The sequence below is a fragment of the Oratosquilla oratoria genome, chromosome 4 (genome assembly GCF_046742065.1).
Source record: "Oratosquilla oratoria isolate Oo_2021 chromosome 4, ASM4674206v1, whole genome shotgun sequence".
NCBI classification, from domain to species: domain Eukaryota; kingdom Metazoa; phylum Arthropoda; class Malacostraca; order Stomatopoda; family Squillidae; genus Oratosquilla; species Oratosquilla oratoria.
Window position 1 is genome coordinate 27285210 of NC_134780.1, and position 23219 is coordinate 27308428.

General features: G+C 37.7%; 3 protein-coding genes across 4 annotated transcripts in view; 1 reads left to right on the forward strand and 2 right to left on the reverse strand.

Moving 5' to 3' along the window:
- The window catches only part of obe (activating signal cointegrator 1 complex subunit obelus), a 64525-nt gene extending 64349 nt beyond the window's left edge, over nucleotides 1-176 (reverse strand). Inside the window, exon 1 of the mRNA XM_076183746.1 lies at nucleotides 83-176. The gene's annotated coding sequence lies outside the window, so the exon portion shown is untranslated. The remainder of the gene's footprint in view (nucleotides 1-82) is intronic.
- On the forward strand, nucleotides 108-21870 carry LOC143024706 (F-box only protein 31-like). 2 transcript variants are annotated; one of them, XM_076183754.1, is made up of 8 exons: nucleotides 108-247; nucleotides 2816-2872; nucleotides 3438-3514; nucleotides 8894-9055; nucleotides 9986-10092; nucleotides 14684-14873; nucleotides 14975-15198; nucleotides 15862-21870. In XM_076183754.1, exons 1-8 carry the CDS (start codon nucleotides 139-141, stop codon nucleotides 16049-16051), a joined length of 1116 nt encoding a protein of 371 aa, XP_076039869.1. In that variant the 5' UTR covers nucleotides 108-138; the 3' UTR covers nucleotides 16052-21870. The 2 variants fall into 2 exon arrangements, with proteins under 2 accessions (XP_076039869.1, XP_076039867.1); XM_076183752.1 differs by lacking the exon at nucleotides 108-247 and adding an exon at nucleotides 422-765 and having other exon boundaries at nucleotides 15862-21869.
- LOC143024254 (uncharacterized) lies at nucleotides 10384-14577 on the reverse strand. Its single transcript, XM_076183039.1, has 3 exons — nucleotides 14481-14577; nucleotides 13502-13641; nucleotides 10384-12720 (listed from the first exon to the last, which is right to left on the reverse strand). Exons 1-3 carry the CDS (start codon nucleotides 14575-14577, stop codon nucleotides 12145-12147), a joined length of 813 nt encoding a protein of 270 aa, XP_076039154.1. The 3' UTR covers nucleotides 10384-12144.
- Nucleotides 21871-23219: the final 1349 nt, after the last annotated feature.

The window sequence follows — 23219 nt, forward strand, 5'->3', positions numbered from 1 at the left end:
ACTTTTATACATAAATATTATGCGGTATATGTGTCATATAATAATTTAGATGGGCCACTTTAAAATACACAAAGTACGGTACCTTCTTCCTTCTTTTAATATAAAATAGTCCGATCAGCTGTCAAGTTTCACGTCGCAATGTTTACATTGCACAATGGTACGAAATCGTATGCTGGCATTGACTTGGGTTTAGAGGAATTACAATGCCAAGAATATTTAGCATTACAATTAATTTCTTTCATATCAGGTACACGAAGTATTATCAGCCATATGATTTGAGCTAATCACAAGTTATCTATTCTTTTTCTTACACGCAGTCTAGACATGGGAAGGAAAATATTCATCCTTTTTCATTCATAAGGTTCCTTTCATTCATTCCAACACAACCATTATAAACTTATATCACACTGACACTACTCCCCAGCAGTACTTCCGATCCGATGTATCTATGATGCATACTGCACACCCCTTTGAAGAACACTTGTCACATTATATAAATATACTGATAGAAAGTTTTAAGTTTGTATAGGATTTACACAAATCCTCGGAGTTGGCCTTGGTCGCCAATAGTAAACAAACTATAACTATTCTAAAGATTGAGGCTCAAAATTGAAGTGATGTCTTTATTGTGCCTTCCCGATGAGATCTTGCTTCATATATTTAAAAAATGCGACGTTATAGACCAAAAAAACTTGAAGTTAGTTTGTCATCGGTTTTATGATTTGACAAACGAAGATGCACTTTGGAAAGTGTACTGTGAAAGAGGTATTTTCATGGTTGTGTCATCTATGTGACTTATCTAACAAAGCACAATGGTCAATGCAGAACAATAAATATGTTTCAGACTAATCAGGCATCATTAATCACCATCTTATGGCTATTATAAAGATAACTTTTTCAAAGGAAATCAGTCATTGACTCATTATAAATCATTATTATTATAATCAATGAAAACATTAATGAGGTGCATAAACTTAGGGATACGTGATCCATTTATTTGATTTCCATGATGAGGCTCTAAAGTCTTATCTTCACATTTGTGGTGACCCACCAGTGCATCCAACTCTAATTTAATGTCATTTTGTTTTAAGTTCCACTTGGTCTAGTAACTAGTATCAAGTTAAAGTTCTAGAAACAACTGTCACAGTGATTAATGATGCAGAACATCTTATACTACCCTTCCGTATATGCATCCCATCTAAACGATCTAGAGGGCAAAACAAAATCTCTTTACTTAGTGATATATGAGCTATGAATTATTAGTTGTTATGGGTCTCCTGGGGGCTATGGGGGTTTTACTAAGGAAGTGCATACCTATGTGATTATCATTACAAAATTGAATATCAATTTGGTGAAATAAAGTACATCACTGTAGTATCTGTTTTTCTTGGAAGAAATCAAGAACAAGAAACCTTGTTAAAAGTGGTACACTATAATCTATTGAACAGAGCTGTGTCGCGAGCTTCGAGATGCCATGTATGTGCTGTCTGTCCAGTCCCATACAATCACATCATTTCCTGCCTATGATGACCCTGATGTCCTTTAGGGATGTTAAATGCATACTTTTACTTTATAGGAGGTTTGGTTAGTTTAGGTTAGACTAGACCAATTCATTAGACTTCCACAACAAACAAAAACAAACATGCCAATGTCCAAGTTGTCACTATTGTATTGCTTTTAGCAACATATTTTGTTAGTGATTTCCACCAGTACAAACATATATTACATTGATGTATTATAATTTACATAATTAATATTTTATTTTCTATTGCTATATTGTTTAGGTGTGTACTTCTTCAGATTTACCACCATGGGTCACCTGCAAGATAGAACCAGGGCAATAGATGGATTGATTTATTGGTTACATTAACCTCTTCAATGAGTCAAATTCTTGTATTTACCTAGTTGTATTTACCTAGTTGTATTTTACGGGAAGGGGAGCTATGCTCGTGAGGTCCCGTCTTCATATCTCATTTTATCTAAACTATTTTTAAATTCATGTATTGTTTTTGCACACACCACTTTCTCATCTAACTTGTTCCAACTGTCTATTGCTCTGTGAGGAAAGCTGTTCTTTTTCAAATCTCTTCTATAGTTGTCTTTTTTTATTTTCTTTCCGTGTCCTCTTGTATTTCTGTCATCCCATTTTATCAGATTCTCTCTATCAGTAATTTCTATGCCTTTCATGATTCTGTAAATAGCTATCAAATCTCCTCTCTCTCTTCTTTGCTCTAGTGTCTGTAGTTTAAGTTTTTGTAGTCTCTCTTCATATGATAGTTTTGAGAGTGTTGGTGCCAGTTTAGTAATTGCTCTTTGTATTGTGCAGCATTGGATGCCTGATGTACAATGATTTGATGATACATCACAATACTCATATTATAGAATATAAAGTCACTGATGATTTACTCATGCCCTTTCACTCTGAGTAATAATAAACATATAAAAGGCAATCAAGCCAGTTAACAGAATCTGGGGGTCACTCAGCTACAACTAGAAAATAAATATAATCAGGACGCCAATGCAGGCATCCTTATATATCCATTTGTGCCTTATGACACCTACGTAGGTGTCGTCATATGGAAGAGTGAGGGGTCTGATCTAGGTGAGTTCTTTCATGTTCCTTCAGTATACTTTAGTCTGCTGCACCTTCACCACAGTATGTCCTTCTTAACCTTCATCTTTCACTGAACCATTTACTGAAGGCAGCAGGTCTTCTGCAAGAAAGACCAGGGACAACAGATTGATTGGTATTGAACCATTCCCTAATAACAAGGGCATCTCTAATTACAATAAAAGTAAAATATTCCTGTTTCAGATTTTGGAATAGTGGATTTTGGTTCAATATCTACATATGAAAACCTTTATAAAACATGTAAGTACACCATAGGTCATATATTCTTAACATATTAATAAAGATTATTATTATCCAAAATTTTGCATTATCACTGAGAAATGGTCATTTTACATACATATATTCCAAAGGACCTGTTCTCTTCTATTAGAGGATTGAACTTAGCAGAATTATGTCATAATTTCATTCAACAGAAATAACTCCTCACTAGGTTAAAAAACATTTCAAGAAAAGATTTACAGATTCACATTATTTTTTTATATTTATCATCTTTTCAATTTTTTTCATGATTCATCATTTTTGTAGTGTGGTTATAAGTGTGGTCATTAGAATTGGTAACTGCAGTTTTAACTGAGTTTCTTCACTACTGAATATCTATTCTGCTGAACATTAGGTGATTTTGTTCCACTGCAGCAAAACCCATTGCTCCCTAAAGGTTAAGAAACCAGTCTTCATTAACCTATGAGTATTGTCATCTTACTTCATCGATTCTAGTCAGTGTCAACTGATTGTAATCATCTAAGAAAAGATAGTTCACTACTAAGAGGGGTTACCTTTTAATTTCAGTTTTATTCTGTTTTTGCAGTGCTTTGGAAATATGGGTGTTTGATTGGAACATATCAAGCACAAATTGGTCCCTTTGGAGGCTTCTTTGAAGTCAAGGTAAATGAGTGCTCATTAGTCAAGAAATATATATATATATATATGCTCCACCACAAGGACTTAAACCTTTCCCTTAGCAACTACTCACTATGAAGCACAGATGATAGCACTGAGCCAGCCAGGCCATACAAAGCTATTGTCTTTGCTTTATAATAAGCAGTTGCTAAGGCAATGGTTTGAGTCCTTGCAGTGAAGCTTATTTCCATTTGTCACAATGACACACACAATATATATATATATATATATATATATATATATATATATATATATATATATATATATATATATATATATATATATATATATATATATATATATAATTTTTCCTGCAGTCACCTCAAGAATAGAGCTAAGACCCAGCTTGATGCCAAGATGGTTCATTTCCTGAGGTGGCAGGCAGAAAAACTATTAGTATGATGTCACTATTATGAGTGATTTACTGGTACAGTATGTGTGTGTGTATTTACCTAGTTGTATTTACCTAGTTGTATTTTACGGGAAGGGGAGCTATGCTCGTGAGGTCCCGTCTTCATATCTCATTTTATCTAAACTATTTTTAAATTCATGTATTGTTTTTGCACACACCACTTTCTCATCTAACTTGTTCCAACTGTCTATTGCTCTGTGAGGAAAGCTGTTCTTTTTCAAATCTCTTCTATAGCTGTCTTTTTTTATTTTCTTTCCGTGTCCTCTTGTATTTCTGTCATCCCATTTTATCAGATTCTCTCTATCAGTAATTTCTATGCCTTTCATGATTCTGTAAATAGCTATCAAATCTCCTCTCTCTCTTCTTTGCTCTAGTGTCTGTAGTTTAAGTTTTTGTAGTCTCTCTTCATATGATAGTTTTGAGAGTGTTGGTGCCAGTTTAGTAATTGCTCTTTGTATTCTTTCAAGTTTTTTTATACATTTTTTTGTACTTGGTGACCATATCGTTGCTGCATATTCCAATCTTGGTCTTATCAGGGTGATTAGGATTTTCCTCACCATTTCTTCATCCAGGTATGTAAATGCCACTTTGATTGTTCTTATTAAATTATAAGTTTCTCCAAAAATCTTATTTATATGTTTCTCAGGTGACATATTATTCATAACAATGACTCCCAGGTCCCTCTCATTTTCTACTCTTTTTATTCCTTCTTCTCCCAAATTATATGATCCTGTTATTCTGTTTTTGCTTTTTCCAAATTCCATTATACTACACTTTTTTGTATTGAACTCCATCTCCCACTTCCTACTCCATTCTTGTACTTTATTTAGATCTCTCTGTAGTGATTCACAATCTTCTTCAGTTTTCACTCTTTTCAGTAATTTTGCATCATCTGCAAAGAAGCTCATATAGCTTTCAATTCCTTCATCCATATCATTAATATATATAGCAAACATTATTGGGGCCAGAACTGTTCCCTGCGGGACACCGCTTATTACTTCATTCCATTTTGAGTGCTGATCTCTTATCACTACTCTCATTTTCCTTTCTTGCAAAAAGTCTTCCATCCAATTTAGCAATTTACCTTGTATTCCTCCTTCATATTCTAATTTCTTAAGCAACTTCTTATGTGGTACTTTGTCAAAAGCTTTTTTTAGGTCTAGAAATGCACAATCAGCCCATCCATCTCTTTCTTGTATTATATCTATTAGCCTTGAATAGAAACATATTAAATTGGTGACGCATGATCGTCCTTGTCTGAATCCAAATTGCCTTGGATTTAGTACGTTGTTTTTTTCCAAGTATTTTACCCATCTACTTTTGATAATTCTTTCACATATTTTTGCTATTGTACTTGTTAGAGAGACTGGTCTATAGTTGGTAGGTTCTTCTTTATTTCCTCCTTTATATATAGGTACTATATTTGCTTTTTTCCAATCTTCTGGAACTTTTCCTTCTTTTAAGGAACTGCTTATTATGCTATGTATTTTGTCTGCCAGTTCATTCCTACATTCTTTCAGAATCCAGTTTGCTATTTCATCTGGCCCATGCGATTTTCTGACATCAAAATTACCCAAGTGTGTCAATATTTCATTCTTCGTTACTTCTATTTCTTCCATAGGGGGGACTTTTTCCTTCCACTCAATCTCTTCAGGTTGTATATTTTCCCTCGTAAACACTGATTTAAAATGTTTGTTCATAATTTCTGCCATTTCCATTTCCTCAGTGTATTCAACTCCTCCTTGTCTTAATTTCTCCAAGTCTTGTTTGTTTTTCAGTTTATTGTTTACAAATCTGTAGAATAGTTTTGGTTGATCTTTACACTTTTCTATAACATCTTTTTCATATTTTCTTTTTTCCTCTCTGCACTTTTGTACATATTCATTTCTATAATCAGTATATATTTTCCATTTTTCAGGTCTTCTGTCTTTTTTCCATCCGGTCCAGGCTTTGTCTCTTTTGTCTTTTAACTCCCTACAACTTTTGTTGTACCAGCATTTTACATATTCTTTTTCTTGTTTTTGTCTTGGGACATACTTTTCCACTCCTTTTTTGTAAATTTTTGTCAAAATATTCCATTTCTCTTCCACTGATGTTTCTTCTTTGTATATTTCTTCCCAGTTTTCTTGTTGGAAGAATTCTCTTATTTTATCAAAGTTTGTTTTTTCATACATCATTCTTCCTTTTCTATATTGTTCATTTCTTTTCATATATTTTTCTTCATTAAGTTCCAGTTCAATCAATATGTGGTCACTTTTACCTATTGGTGTTTTATATTCAATCTTGTCCACTATTCTAGGTTCAGATGTAATTATTAAGTCTAGCCTCGATGGTTCTTCTTCATTTCTATACCTAGTGTTCTCTTGTATCCATTGTGTCATTGAATGGTCAGTAATCATCTCAAGTAGAGCATTTCCCCATGAGTCATCACCACTCTTTGCTGTCATTTCTTCCCAGCAGATTTCTTTGCAATTAAAGTCGCCCATCATAACTATTCTTCCTCCGTCTTCCATTATTTTAGTTAATGCTATCTTTGTGTCCTCTAACATACTTTTATATTCACTCTCCTCCCATGAGGCTGTTTTCGGAGGCACATAATTGATCACAAATTTTCTGCTCTTCTTATCTCTGTCTTCCACTTCTATCATAATCATCTCTACTGTATTCTTTCCATATATGACACCTTTCACGTTTATATCCTTCTTAGTCAGGAACATAACTCCACCCCCTTGCTTTTTCTCTCTGTTTCTAATCCAATAATTGTATGCATCATGTCCTACACTGTTGGGTGGTAGTGGGCCTTTTAATTTTGTTTCTACAATTCCCATTATGTCCGGTTCTTTTTCTTTCAAATAATCATTCAGCTCATTCAATCCTGTTATTAATCCATCTATATTTGTGTAAGACACTCTTAGTTTTCTGCCACTTCCATTGTGTTCTCTGTTTCCCTTATGTTTTTCTTTTGTATGACGAACTTCCTTAGTTTCATGTTCACTACTCTCCAATAGAATCTCTCTTTCTCTGACTCCGTTCTGTTCTCGTTTTTTGTCTTAGCTTCCAGTCTTTTCTGCTTTTCTTCCTCTCTTTCCTCTTTATTCATTTCTCTTTTTATCCATATCTTTTTGTGTTGTTCACTTGTTGCTAGTTTCCCTGTTTTGGATAAGATATTCTCTGCCGTTGTTTGTGACTTGAATTTAATCTTAATTGGTCTGGTCTTGTCTGTGCTATACTTTCCGAGTCTAAATTTCTCTTCGATTTGTTTCATAATTCCTGGCTCATCTTCCTGAACTGATTCTAGTAATTGGCTTACTTTTTCATTTTCCTCTTTGATTCTTGTGGTTCTATCTGTGTTGTGTTTCTCTTCCATTCCTAATATAATTATACATTTCTTCTTGTCTGCTAAATCCCTTACTATATTCTCCTTTTGTCTCATCACTTTAAGAACTGAGTCTTCAGTATGTTCTTTCAATTGCTGTTTGACTATGTCAGTGAATGAAATCTTATTTCCTTCTTGGGTTTGCTTCCAATTTTTACTTTCTTTAGCTATTGTTTCTCTGTTTTCTTTACTATTCTTCTTCAATTCCTCATTCTCCCCCTTTACCTCTCTTAACTGTCTTTTTAGTTCTTCTATTTCATCAGTTAAGTTTTTATTCGCCTTTTCCAGTTCTTCCAATCTTTCAACCCTTTTTAAAATGGTGTTCATATGACCTAACCTACTCTCCAAGTCCTCGATCACCTTATCAACCTTCATCTCTAGTCTTGTCAGTCGGGGGGGGTTTGAGTCCCCCCCACTCTCTTTAAATCCCTTGAAAATATTCTCATCACTTTCTGCTATATTGCTCCTATCTATACCTCTAATCTTCACATTCCTATTAGACATGTCATCATCTAACTCGTCTTGGGGTCGTTTGTCTACCTTTCGGCGGCCCGTCAGGGCCATTTCCTCCACCTCCTCATTACCTTCCATTTCCCCAGTAATCCCTCCCCCTCTCCTCTTTCCTTACTTTCCCACTACCTCACGAGCAATTCCCCCCCCCCTGCAAATACGAAAAGGCACTTCTCTTTGCGTTGGTATCCACAATCTGCACTTTTCTTCAGAGCGTTCGTCAAGCCGTCCGTTCGTTGAAAGTGTGTGTGTGTGTGTGTGTGTGTGTGTATATATATATATATATATATTTATACATATATATATTTATATATATACATATATATATATGTATATATATATATATATATATATATATGTAGATATGTTTATATATGTTCCATGTTTCTGCCCCATACAGTGCTGTCGGCACAACTACTCCTTCGTACAATCTTCTCTAAGCATCCATTCCCAAATGTCTATTTCTCATTACACTTTTTAATCCCCCAAGGCATTTACTCACTTCTCTCAATCTACATTCTACCTCCACCCCCACTCCTCTATTTCCTGCCACATTCAAAACTATCCACTTCCTCCAGTCTCTCTCTGAATGCTCACTTCCAGTCTGCTGTCACTTTCTCCCTTTGTACATCTCATCACCCTACTTTTGCCCACATTTATCTTTAACTTCCTTCTTTCCCACACCTTCCCAAAGTCTGTCACTAACTTCCTTAATCCCTCCTCTGATCCTACTACAAGTACAGTGTCATTACCAAACAACAACTGGCTTATCTCCCACTTTTCTCCATTTTCTTTAACCATCTCCAATCCCTGACCCACTACCCTTGCATTTACCTCTTGCACCACCCCATCCCATGTATAAGTTGAACAAACCACTCACTCTCCATTTCTAATCCTAACACATGCTATACTGCTCTCATAAATACTCTTGACTGCTCATAACAGCTTTCCTGCTATCCTTTCTTCCATATTATAAAAAATAAAATCAGTTCAAGTAAGAAATTGACATACATAATTTATTTCTTATTTCTCTCATACAGTGCAGTAATACTTATATTTTTTGCAGTACAAGGATGGTAAGCTTCTCTGCATAGAGTGGAGGCCTGATATATTTGATGTGCAAAAACCACTCCAAGAAGTTCCACTATTCATTATAGATGGAGCCCGGAGTTCTTTCCAGTGTATGTGTGCAAGTCATCCTGACCCATGCACACTTGAAATAAAGCAGGTACATCCAGTCTCCATGATCCTATGATACTCAACCAGAGTGAGCCTAAGTTTTAGATTTATGCATTACCTAATGAATACAAAGGTTTATGATTTATGTATTGCAAATATATACACCCCAATAAAAAAATCCTTTACCCTTTATTAGGTGATGGCCAAATCAAAGCATATACCTGTTCAAAAACTTATCTGTCATCCTCATTACTGTATCATATGACAACCCTTTACTCATCCACTTGAAAAAATTATGAAGTATGCAAGAAATTCCTTTTAGGGTATGACATTCCTTCATCCATTCACAATATCTCTTCAGGAAGAAATAATCTTTCTTTTGTTTTCTCTCCTCCTTGCTCAGCAGACATTTCATGTATGTCCAACTTTCTTTCACTCCATCCATCCAGCTCATTTTTGGTTTTTTCAAGGTCACTCCATCCACCTCTACTTTCCACACTTTTTTCTCACTCATGAGCCCAAAAGCATCTCAACACACTGATCTATTCTGTCTAACAACTCTATATTTACTCCACTCTGCCTTACCTCCTCATTTCTCATTCTATCCATCCTTGTAATAATGCTTCATACACTTCATCTCAGACATGTTCATGCTTTCCCTTTCTGGCTCCCTTAAATCCCAAATCTGCTCCCAACAATGCTGTAGGGAATCATCCCATAAAACCATCTCTTTGGATTCATCTGTAGATGACTGTTTGTCAAAACAGGCTGCAATAAATCAGTCAGATAATCACCAGGCACTTAACTAGATGCAAATTTTAAAGATTATTTCTTCCTGATATTCATTATACTTTTATGTTTCCAATAAATTTTCAGTTTTATTTTATGGAACTCTTGAGAGGGAGCTGTGCTTAGATATTTATTGATGTATATTTGTTTTTCCCACAAAAACTCAAATGCCATTTTCTCATCCAACCAGATTAAAGGTACATGGGTATTCCATTGTCAAAACAGTGAAGAACACATTAAGAGCTTAATGGAAATATTAACTTCATACAAGTTAATGACCTTCCATTCAGTTTTAAGGTAAGCAGTATGTTAATGTGCAATGAAGAGTTTGGTCATATACCTTATAAAGGAGAAAAGTCCTTTTGGTTGATGTACATGTATGTTATATGGCAGGATGTGTCTAAGGACAGTCCCAAAATCATTAGGCGTTTTTACCAACGCATCCAGAATATCAAACGCTATCAAACATGTTTGAAGTCATTGGTAAACACGACTTACTGTGCTGCCAGACGACCCTCGCTCGCACCGTCTCGGAAAAAGTGTCGTACGGATCATAACAGAGACAGCATCCGTGGTGGGAACATCAAGCCAGACTACGAGAATTGAGCCAAGGGACGAATGGACAGCAGCACCGACTCTGATACTCATATGGAAGATGACGAAAACCAGTCTCTTCTATCAGGACCTATGATGCCTCTATTGGCAGTTGCAAGCGTGGCAGAGATGCAGCCAGAGCCAGATATGGGTGCAATGCAGGAAAGGATGTCTTTTTGTGGCCAATTCCTCCTAAAATTTCTGAAATTGCACATGAATTCCAAGAAATGGGAGGAATTCCCGGTGTGGTAGGGGCTCTGGATGGATGCCACATTAACATCAAAGCTCCATCACCCACGCAGGCCGATTATGTTGATAGAACACAAAAACACAAGTGTCATTTTACTTGCAGTTTGCTTGCCTAATAAAAGTTTTTCCTACATTCAAGTGGGCTTCCCGGGATCTGCACATGACAGCCGAGTGCTAAAGTCAACTTCACTTTATAAGAAAATCCAAAACGGTGACCTAAATTATTTCCCATCACCACAATATCATATTGTAGGAGACTGCCTTTGGAGTCCAAAAGCATGTAATGGTACCATTTAAGAACTCTGGAAACTTATCGCAAGCACAAATTCTCTGCAATACTAAACTCTCCAAAGCAAGAGTTACCATTGAAAATGCTTTTGGTTTCTTAAAAGGTAGGTTTCGACGATTGAAGCATGTAGATGCTGATATTCTTCGGATACCTAAAATAATAAAAGCATGCTGTGTTCTTCACAACATATCAATAACTCAGCCTGATGAAATTAACATCCTCGAGAGGGATGGGCTGGTGGATGATGCTGTTGAGTATTTCAGTTCTTCATTGTTGTCTGCCCTGCCACGAGACCAGGCTGGTGTGCTAAAAAGGCAGGCAATAGTGGCAATGCTACAGTGAGTGACAGGAAAAAGTAAAAGCAACCTGGAATATGACTGTTTAGGGTTTCAATAATTAGCCAAAATATATTGTTTTTTTTACATTTCTTTACATGTTACAAAAATATACAAAATTCACATATATGTACATACATACATATACCAAGGCTTTTTCCCCCTTCCAAGGGAGGTAGCCAAAAAGGGAAAGGCATAAAAACACTCCCACCCATTTCATCCCTAAATACACTCCACACCCCTCCCACCCTCCCTTTCATCTGAGCACCTCCTGGATGACGGGTCATCCCTGCACCCTGCCCACCGCCCTGGGTCAGAAGCAGTGTCGCAAGACACAGCACATCCACAGCAAGGCATATGTACATGGTTTTTATTGATTGTGCCTCCCAAAATTTTGTAAAAGTGTTTTGACTCACTCTGAAATCCTCTTCAAGTGTGACGTGGCACATATAATTGGATGTACTTTTGCTTGTGTTCATATGGTAGGTTGGAGGGAATGCAGAGGGCAATGGAGGCAGGAAGGGTGTCAGAACCGGTAACTGAAGTCTTTCTGACAAGTCAGAGACCACAAGGGTGACTTCAGTTACCGGTTCTGACACCCTTCCTGCCTCCATTGCCCTCTGCATTCTCTCCAACCTACCATTCTACCATTTCAATGCAAGCACCAGTACATCCAATTATATGTGCCACATCACACCTGAAGAGGACTTCAGAGAGTCAAAACATTGTGTTATAGTCATTTGTCACCATGTAGTTATTTGGTATTATATTTTATTACAAAATCACTCATTGTTTTGTCTGCACTCTAATTCAATTCTTTTTAATCTTAGGATATTCAACCTCTCCCTCTTTATCTCAATGTCCATTTCGTGGCGTTCTCTATCACATTCTGCAATGCAAGACAAATAGTTCTGCCATACTGTTTTGTTGTTTATCACTAGATGTTTTCAGTGTATTTTTCATATATTTCACGCACAATAACAGTTCCTTTCTGTCTGCAGAGGGTCTTAAGCTTCTGGTTCTTGTTCTTCTTGGGGGTGGGACATTCCCTCGGGCTGCAGGTGGCTCCTCACGTGTGGCTGGAGCAGGCTGTGGGGCTTGTGAGGCATGAGCAGGCTGAGGATCTGGTGGTGATGCTTGAGGAGGAGTTGGGGCACATTGCGAGGCTTCACCATGCTGAGGGTCTAGTAATGAGGCTTGTGTGACTGGGTCTTCTTCCACAGGGTTGTCAACCTCCATTTCTGCCACACTCCTAGTACCCACTTCTGTGCCCTCCAACACACACAGATCTGGCTGGGACAGGGGATGATTCTTCAGAATTGAAGACAGGAGATTGTAAAATCGTGGCTCAGTCTTCTTTCCCCTCCCACTTGCCTTCTTGTAGTCCTCATAATGATGGAATATTGATTTGAGGTTGCGCCACTTGCCCTCAACTTGTCTCAGTTCCACGCCTGTGATCTAATTTGGGGGAAAAGTCAAAGTGGAATTAATATTTTTCAATATTAATTGATACATGCACCTTTTCATCATAAGGATTCCTAAACACACATTTGACAGAGAGAGGTCATTAATTGGGAAGCACATAAAGTAATGGTCTGGTTAACCATTTTTAAACCAAAAATATGTGAAGAAATTTTTTAGGTTCATAGCATATAAAACACAGACATAGAGCAGGGGCACTACAGTCTTGGAATGCAGATCACACTGTGAATTACAGTGTGATGCTTCATGACGATGGTACCTTAACCTTGAGGAGGAAAATGGAATGAAGTAATGATGAAGCACTAAAATTATAATACAGAATCCAGTTACCATACCCATGCTGTCACTTAAAAAGCTATTAGTATTCATACGTGCATGTACAAAATCATGTACGAATCAAGCAGTTGGCAACCAGCTTCCCAATATCAAAGGCAGGTAACACTGAGAGGCTACCCATTATAACATAAGGACCTGACACATAGCATATGCCACATACAGAAAAGCATCATTGGTGGTAGGCAACATCCGGACAGGAACATATTACGTGCACTGCTTACATAATAGACATGCATACATCATAACAGTTTTCATTTAACTAATACCTCAATGTGATGCAGTTGGATGCCTGCTAGTCCCTGAAGGAAAAAAATATATATTAAATGTGATACTCCAGCTGTAATGAATTGTGGTTACTAACAGATTATTATGGCGAATATCAATAAGAAAATGAACTCACATGGCCTAAATAATAACTTACCAATTCCTGCAACACTCTGGTGATGTCCTTCCACACAACGGCCTTTGTAGTTTTCTTGTCATTTAGGCGCGTGTAGTTTGCCTTGACAAGTTGCAGGAGTGCTTCTGTAGCCTCATAATTCCACAGTTCTTTCACCTTCCCTGAAAAATCAGGCACTCATTATAGTAAGGAAGTCATATCATTTCAAGTGCAAAATTATACAGGATATAAGAAACAGTGAAGAAAAAATACATGTGTGACCTACATGTATATTTAGAAGCACAACACAATACTAAAGACTGACATAGTCATGCCACAAGGGCCTAAACATACAAAAATTAGAGGCTACCCTATGGTCAAGCTTTACTGTTTGGAAGAAACAATCTGTGGTATGTATGTACAAATAACAATGTACAGCCCTACACTAAAATTAAGGTCCTTGAACAGGCTGAAACTATTTACTGTAATAATATAAGATAACAAAATACTTTTCATTCATTACTTACAGTTCTCGCTCCATGTTGGTGGAAATTTTGGGGATAAATGGTTGGAATGAAATCTTAGCGGTTACAGCAGTCGTCCATGATGTACGCAGTGTTCGTGTTCTCTCAGCAGCATTTCAAAACAAATATCATTTCTCCGATATATTTGCTTTAATACGGATGTCAATAGCATACAGCAATAAGGTAATCCTTTAATTCTTATTTTTCAGCAAGTATTATACGGATATATAGCATAAACTACACCAAGTTCACATAACTGGAAGACGAAGTCACAACCACATGAACTGACACGAACGTCCCTCACTAGACATATGTCTGAACTGTGTTGAGGTATCACAAGACAACACAACCATTTATTTCAAGTCTTATGGACAATTCTTTGGAATTCTAATGCCAGGAACAAGTTACTACTTTGATCTTCTTTTCATATAAAACAATTATCATAATCCTTAGGGCCTCAGAATTGTAATTATTTAATGTGATAGGAATGGCAATACCTTCCAGCCAATCAGAGTGCGTGTTAGCTATTCCGAGCATATTCGCTGCCGTATCTTCAAACGCCTCTCCCAGTCGTTTGATAAGAACTGCAAACATGTTTGAAAGCGTTAGCTAGCGTTTGATATTCTGATGCGTTGGTAAAAACGCCTAATGTTTATATGTGCTGCCACAATTATTACAATTATCATCCATTTTATTTCAGTGCTGGAATAGAGTTCAAATTATTCCGCATTCCAGCTTCCAGTGACATCCCAAGAACTCTTCTATCATCAAACAACACTTGTCCAAGCGAAATATTCTCTCCTGGCTTATTCAAGGGAACATATGGAGCTCATGGTATTGAAATAATAATGTTTAGATACAAAGATGAAAATGAAATACATGGGGTTAAGGTAATTTTGTTAAGCTTTTATAATTATAACTGAATATTATGTCTAATAAACACATTACTAAATGTTTTAAAGAATTGTACACACCTTCAATATTTTTTCAGGTGACAGGTGATCCAAATGTCTTTGCAAGTGAGATTACAGTAAAAGTTTGCCTTCGATATCCTGTCATTGTATCTGATGAAGAACAAAGAGAACTGTCTTCTTTGAAAAGATTGAAAGCAGAACTAAAGAGAGATGGCATAACAAGTGGTGAGAAAAAGCCGTTCATCATACCAGAAGGATGTACAACAAGAGGTTATAATCCACCTTCCCATTGTATTGCAAGGTAAGTCATAAGGGTATAGTTATATTATTATTCTTAGATATAACCTATGTTTGAGTCAGTTGTGGACACATTTTTGTCATTTTAAAGTAAGAGAATATATCTGCTGACTTATATTTTAATTGGGTGGCATGTTAAGGAATGTTTGTTTTATAATTGTGTGTTTGTGTGTGTGTGTGTTTTGCATGACAGTGCTATAGGGCACTGAGGATAGTTTCTTGTAGATGTTTGACTAGAATGTTGCTGGAGTGTTTTTTTTTTTATATGATGGGCTGTGTTTCTGTTATGTGATGCGAGGAATAGGTGGGTTCAAGGTTTCTTGCATAAAAAATGTGTGTCTATCATTCTCATGTACCTCTTTGTGGGGAAGATACTGTTTTTTGAGTGTAGATGTTCTATTAGGGTTATTTAATTGCAGTCAATTATTATTCTCATGGCTTTATTTTGTATTGTTTGTGGGTTATCTTTACTTTAATTGTTGGATTCTGTGCTGTAGAGGCAGTTAGTGTAATTCTTTGAGTTCTTTATCCAGAATGATAAGTATTTCTTTCTGCTGCCTAAATCGTTTGCCTGCAATTGTTCTGAGTATGTTCTTATTTACTTTGTATTTGTAAAAGTATTACTTCTTCATAATATATACCTTCATATGTATTTTTTTGCTTTCAGGTATCATGGTTTTGGACAAGTTGCACATTTTGACTTTGTACAGCCAAGTTTTATCCCAGTACATGTAATGGTATTTAGTAATGACGTAATTGGTGTGTTATGGCTTGATCTAGAGTGTTTCAGTGCATATGAGAGGATTCATGACAGTTTTGTGGAACCTTCTTTGAAAGACTGTCCAAGTGCATTGTAATACAGCACCTGTACTCCATGACAGTTTTGTGGAACCTTCTGTGAAGGATTGTTCAAGTGCATTGTAATACAGCACCTCTACTCTATCTTTGTCAAGTTATTTGGAGTAAGAAAAAATGGTAAAGAAAGGAATATTCAAAAGTCTAAGCTAAAATGTTATATAGTTTGTGTGAAACTCTCAGTATTGAGATACTGTAATGACTGTTGACCGCATAAATCAGGGTGACCAGATGTCCTGTATTATATGGGATTGTCCCATATTGAAAGCATTTGTCTCGCATCCCATATTGACCCTCCCCGGGACATGATTTGTCCCATATTTTTAAGATTTTAAAAATTTTGCATGAAAATTTGGTAAATTTTTACATTTTACAGGTATATTAATTTGAAAGCAACAATATCTGAGTAAAATTTTATATATATGAACACCAAGTGGATCTAGCAACACGGTATACAGTGGACACACCCCTTTAAAGCAAATAAAAAAAAAAGTACAAGTCAACAAAGCAGATCCTGGAGCTGCAAGCATGTTTTGTGTGCTTCATATAGCTGGTACATATTGTCCATATACCTCTCCAATTTAGGTGTCCTGTATTCCAGTTTTCAATTTTTTTTCCCTTTTACTCTCATCTGTACCACATCCACGCACATTAAAAGACCCAAACCTTAGGGTACTGGTTGGAAAACTCCTAGACCCTCTTATGCCTTTACTTTTTTTAGGAAGGTCCCCTTTGGGGCTACGGGAAGAAGGATGCCTAGTTCTATCCCCGTCCCGTATTTTGTTGCCTCACACAACTCAAGTGGGAAGATTTGGTGGCAATATTCTTTTCCCCCACCACAGGGTTAGGCAAAGGAAGGAAATTAATATTCAGAGAAATGGTACAGGACAGTAACAAGGGGTGGGGGGACAGCAGAACGGAGGGACAGTCGCAATATAATAAAGTATCATCATTTCTCTGTGAACAGAGATTTCCTCTATCACAGACAAAATGATGTGTGGCTCTGGTCCTTAAGGGTGCCCCATATAGACCCTAAATTATCAGCTGTATGCTACTTAGCCACAATAACATGCAATCAGTGCCCCAGACCGAGTTTATTTATCCTTTTTATATTATGATTTTTATTTATATACTTATTTATCATTATATTTTTTTTTTGCATCTGACCTAGTTAAGGACCAAAAGGTCTCCTGTTGGCATGCTCCTCCTTTGTAATCCTGGTGAAAGGATAAGACTGACCAACTAATGAAAGGAAATAAATATACAACACCTTCATGCACACACCCCTGTTTGTGTTTTATGGAGCTTGATTTATATACTGTTATTAACACTTATTAAATATGTTACAAAAAATGTCAGTCCAATGGTCCATGGGCAGTAGAGTAAAATGGCTTATAACAATTGCATGATGTTGGTTAACCACCTAGGCAAGAGATTTGTAAACATGTCCAATGGTTTAAAAAAAAAAATAAAAAAATAATAATATCATAAAGACAACATGTAAATGGTGTGTATTATTATTGTTTTGCCTTCCCCCCAAACACACAAATGGAAGAAGTTCTGTGGATGACCAGGGTGTGATCACTGAAGTACTTTTAGGATTGTGTGGAACATAAGAGAAGAAGAGAGAAGGAGTTTGAATGTGTTTGAGATGAGGTGTCTGAGAAGTATGGTGGGGGTTACTAGGCTGGATAGAGTGAGAAATGAGGAGGTGAGGAGGAGAACAGGGGTGAAAAAGGATTTGGGAGATAGGGTTGATGAAAGAATATTAGGATGGTTTGGACACATGGAAAGAATGAGTGAAGAAAGACTAGTAAAAGAGGTATGGAAGGCAGATGTGGAGGGAGTAAACATGAGGGGACGTCCTAGGATGAGGTGGATGGATGGGGTGAAGGGGGCTTTGGGGAAGAGGGGAATGTCTGTTGAGGAAGGAAGGGAGAGGACGGAAGACAGAGGTGAGTGGAGAATGGTTGTATATGGATGATGTGACTGCATGAGGAGGAATGGGCGGGGAAGTGGGGGGTGGGGTAGTATGTGTGAGTAAATTTTGACGCAGCCCGAAGGGATTTCTCCCCGTCCTCGCCTTATATGCAAAGGGGGACGGAGAGGGGGGGTCGCCGATTAAATGAAGCGGCCTCGCTGTGGATGTACTGTGTCTTGCGACACTGCTTCTGACCCAGGGCGGTGGGCAGGGTGCAGGGATGACCCGTCATCCAGGAGGTGCTCAGATGAGAGGAAGGGTGGGAGGGGTGTGGAGTGTATTTAGGGATGAAATGGGTGGGAGTGTTTTTATGCCTTTCCCTTTTTGGCTACCTCCCTTGTAAGGGGGAAAAAGCCTTGGTATATGTATGTATGTGTGCTGCTGAAGTAGCCCATTATTTTTCTTCCATTACCCACTTTGCAAGTTGTCTAGGCAGAGTGGCACACTAACTAGAAGCTTCAGGCTGTTATTTTGTGGCCATCTTGTCACATATGAAATAATGTGAGGATTAATTGTAGGACCACCAGTTATAGGCATAGTTTGAAATGCATGTTAAACATCAAGTGTATTGGAATAGTTAAAGTTCTGAATAATCACCAATGTAATGAACTATCATACTGATTGGGTGCCACCACAGAAGTGCAGTGTTGGTGCACTGCATCTTTAATGTATGCAATTACAAAGAAGGATTGATAAGTGTAACTTGAACTAATGCTCAACATTTCCCAAGGATTGAACTCAGGACTCCTACATCCATGGTGCAGAAATAATACTGTTCTGCTTAACAAGGGCATCACATGTTTGTAAATTATCTTAAATCAGTTTATCATTATGTAAATCCTTCACTGTTGCTAATTGTTTAATTTTATATCACTAGTCATGTAATCATTTCATATCTCTTCATGACACCACCTCATGATTTTGAAGTTGTTTTATTTCATTGCACTAGCTAGTTCACATTGGTATTTCTCTCTGTCACATTAAAAAAATTGGATTCCCTAAACAATTGTCTTGGGAGTTAAATAGAAAGTTGGATGGTGTGGATGATGAGATGGACAGAAGAGGAATAAATAAAGCAACCTGGATGAAAGCAGCACAGGACTGAATCTACAGAAATGAGTATGTTAAAGTGAGAGGAGAGGAGAAAAGGAACCATGAAAAGGATATTATAGATAAATGCAAAGAGCAACCCAAACTATTCTATCGATATGTGAATGGTAAACTTAAAAACAAACAGGAGATGGTGAAACTATGCCAAGGGAATATAGAATACACAGAAGAATTAGAAATGGCTGAAGTCATGAATAATCACTTTAAATCTGTCTTCACCAGAAAGTACAAAATTGGGATGAAAATAATAACAAGCGATCTCCCCCCATGAGTGAGTTTACAACAACACAAAAAGAAATATCAGAACACCTATCAAACCTTGACGTCAGAAAATCACATGGGCCGGATTAAATTGCAAATTGGATTCTAAAGGAATGCAAAGAAGAACTAATGGACAAAATACACAACATAACAAATAGCTCACTCAAAGAAGGAAAGATACCTAAAGACTGGAAAAATACTAACATTGTACCAATATATAAAGGAGGAAACAAGGAAGAACCCACCAACTATAGGTCAGTATCACTAACAAGCACTATAGCCAAAATTTGTGAGAAAATCATCAAGAATAGATGGGTAAAACATCTGGAAGACAACAACATAATAAACCCAAGACAATTTGGGTTCAGACAAGGAAGATCATGCACCACAGACTTAATATGCTTCTACTGAAGACTGATAGACATAGTGCAAGAAAGAAATGAATGGGCTGATTGTTCCTTCCTAGACTTGCAAAAAGCTTTTGACAAAGTACCACACAGAAAATTACTTAAAAAAAAACTGGAACACATAGGAGGAGTACAAGGGAACCTACTAAAATGGATGGAGGACTTCCTGACTGGTAGAAAGATGAGAGTAGTGCTCAGAGAAAAATATTCAGATTGGAAAGAGGTGATCAGTGGAGCACCGCAAGGATCTGTATTGGCACCAATAATGTTTGCTATTTATGTGAATGACATGGATGAGGATGTGAAATGTTATATGAGCTTCTTTGCAGACGATGCCAAACTGTTAAGGAAAGTAGAAATTGATAAGGACTGAAGCACTGCAGGAAGACCTGAATAAGGTATGGAACTGGAGTCAGAAATGGGAAGTGGACTTTAATACTAAGAAGTGTAGCATAATGGAGTTTGGAAGAACCAAAAACAGAATATCAGGAAAATATACAATTGGAACCAAGGAGGTAAAGAAGGATCCAAAAAAGATTTGGGGGTAATTATCACAAACAACTTGTCCTACAGATTATCACAGGATCCAAAAAATTATTAAAAGAAATTATCACAGGATCCAAAAAAGATTTGGGTGTAATTATCACAAACAACTTGTCCTACAGATTAACAGAATTGTCGGGGAGGCATACAACTTGCTAAGATCAATAAAAGTGGCATTTGCATACTTGGATGAAGACATGATAGAAAAAATATTGGTTACATTGATAAAGCCTAGACTAAAAATGCGGCGACATTGCGGTCACCCAGTACCAAAAAGAATATAAAGAAAATAGAAAGAATCCAGAGAGCAGCAACAAAAATGGCACCTGCACTTGCAAACCTATCATATGAGGAGAGATTGGCTAAACTGGAGTTACCGACGCTGGAGCAAAGAAGAGAGAGAGGTGACCTACTGACCATCTACAGAATCATGAAAGGCACAGAGATACTCGATAGAGAGGACTTACTAAACTGGGACAAGAGAAACACAAGAGGACATGGAAAGAAAAAAAAAACATAGCTACAGAAGAGAACTGAAGAAAAACAGTTTTCCACATAGAGTAGTGGACACTTGGAACAAACTGGACAATGAAATAGTATGCGGAAAAACCATTCATGAGTTTAAAATCAAACTAGACACCGAGATGCACAGGCGGGACACCACGAACATAGCTCCCCTTCCCACAAAATAAAACTAGGTAAATACACGAGGTTCAAGATCCAGCGGAGTGGGTGAGTTAAATAGAAAGTATTGTAAATGCTATTCGAGTTTATATTGTATATATCCAATTCTACAGATTAAAACAAAACGAAAAATAATTTTTACCTTCCCTTTCGATTACACGTCAACGTCATTGGGAGGACCTACTGTACATATTCACCCAGAATTATTAATGAGAAAAATACAACCATATCTGACACCGTGCACAAGTTGTTATTTCGTTATTTTTTAATCCATATAAAAAAAATCGTGCTTCATGTGGAAACTCAAATATTGAAAGGAAATTTTCAATCAACACTTTCCCATGGGGTTGTAAAAAAGGAAAAGAAAGAAAGGAGAAAACGCGCCAAAGACCTGTAGAGGTAGGAACTATAGGAAGCTTGACATATTTTTAATGGGGGAAGGGGAGACTACCAAATTGTGTTGCGCTATTACTGAGGAAAATATGACCGTCAGTGAGGTCGGTTATAAACGACGTTGTGTGCTCCAGTGTGATGCTAAAAACCACAGAAGGAAGAGAAGCATGTGATGGTAATTACTTTGGCGAAAGAGCATGAATGAATGTTGCATAGTGCGCCTGGATGGTTAGTATGGACGTGACGTGATTTGTAACGTGTGATTGATGCGTGATTCGGAGAGTAAGCAAGGGGTATGTATCGAGGGTATGCGTGGGGGGTCCCGGCGTCGCCCGCCATACCCCGGTTATCAGAGTAAGCCTAGACCCGGTGTTAAACACACGTGTAAAATCCTCATATTCGTTAGTTAGAATAAAGTGAAGAAAGTGACATTCCTGCCTTTCCCTGCCCCGGACTATTGTAGAGGTAATCTTCTTCCATTCGCTCGTGACACCATGATCACGACCCACGTGCAATAGAAAAGGTGAGTTAATTGCAGAGATCCGTAACAGTGGCGGCGCCAGGGGGGGGTTGGGGGGTCTTTAGCCCCCCTAAAAAAGTGGCCAGCCCCCCCAACTGAAATGAGCAAATTGAAAATTTAAAACACTCATTGAAATAATTTTATTGTGGAATTTTTGATTGCCAGGGCTAAAGATTTGTCAGCCATCAGTGCTAGCCCTACCATTAACCCCCTCCCCTTCTGAAATGAGGATAATATATGTGTATTATCATATTACTATTAGCTCCCCCCAAAAAATTTGCTCAGCCCCCCCTTAGCCTCCCCAACTAAAAATTCCTGTCGCCGCCGCTGATGCGTAACATTACTGAATGCACCTAAAGATATTTTAATTTGGACCAGACGAAACCCCACTAAATATAGCTAAATGACAGGAAATGCTTTGTGCGCTGTTGACATTCGACGAAGTGAGGTCCTTAAACAACAGAAATTGTGTGAAATACGTATGCACATCCCGGTGAATTCACCCTTCCTGACATGAACGGAGTATACAAACAAAAGTACAATATAAGAAATTTAAAGGGGGGGGCTGACACTCCACCAGCCGACGCAGTTCGTACGGACTTAAGTGGCTGCATAGGCGGCGCTCAAGACCCTCAGATGTTGTCGGAGGCCCTCTCCTCAGAAAAGCAGTTGCGGGGCAATGCTTGAGGTAGTGGTCAAGGGTGGCTTCAGGGTGGCGGCAATGTTGACATCTTTTCTTCGGTCGTGGGGTTGTTCTTGATTTGCCAGAAACAACGGTCCTCCAGGCGCAGACGGAAGAGCAGAGTTTCCACCTTTCTTGATGTGGAGCGAGGAAGTACAAGGGGCTCGTAGTCTGTGACTGCCCTGTACCACCTCGCCCTTTCTGGATGTGGGGGGACCTTTACAAAAAGCCCGACAAATATCGTGGCAAAATGAGAGAAACTACACTAACCTATGTGTGTTCGATCATTCACACACTTGTGTTTAAGGTCCAAACAACGGAAAATTAGCAGTGAAGCCAAATGCTATCTATTTAATGAACGCAAATATATTTTTCTGTGTCTGCACCCAAGTTGGCTCTCGCCAAGGCCAAAGTATTGTCATCTAATGGATGTACCTAGGAACTCGCAGCCCGCTATTGACATGGAAATTTAGACACAAAGTGGTCTTCTGGTGTATGGCGCTGACTCGGAAAATTCGACCATGCGTGCTGAGAAATGTATACCTAAGGTGTAGTCTACATGTACGAACCTAAAGTTGGCGAAGTGCAG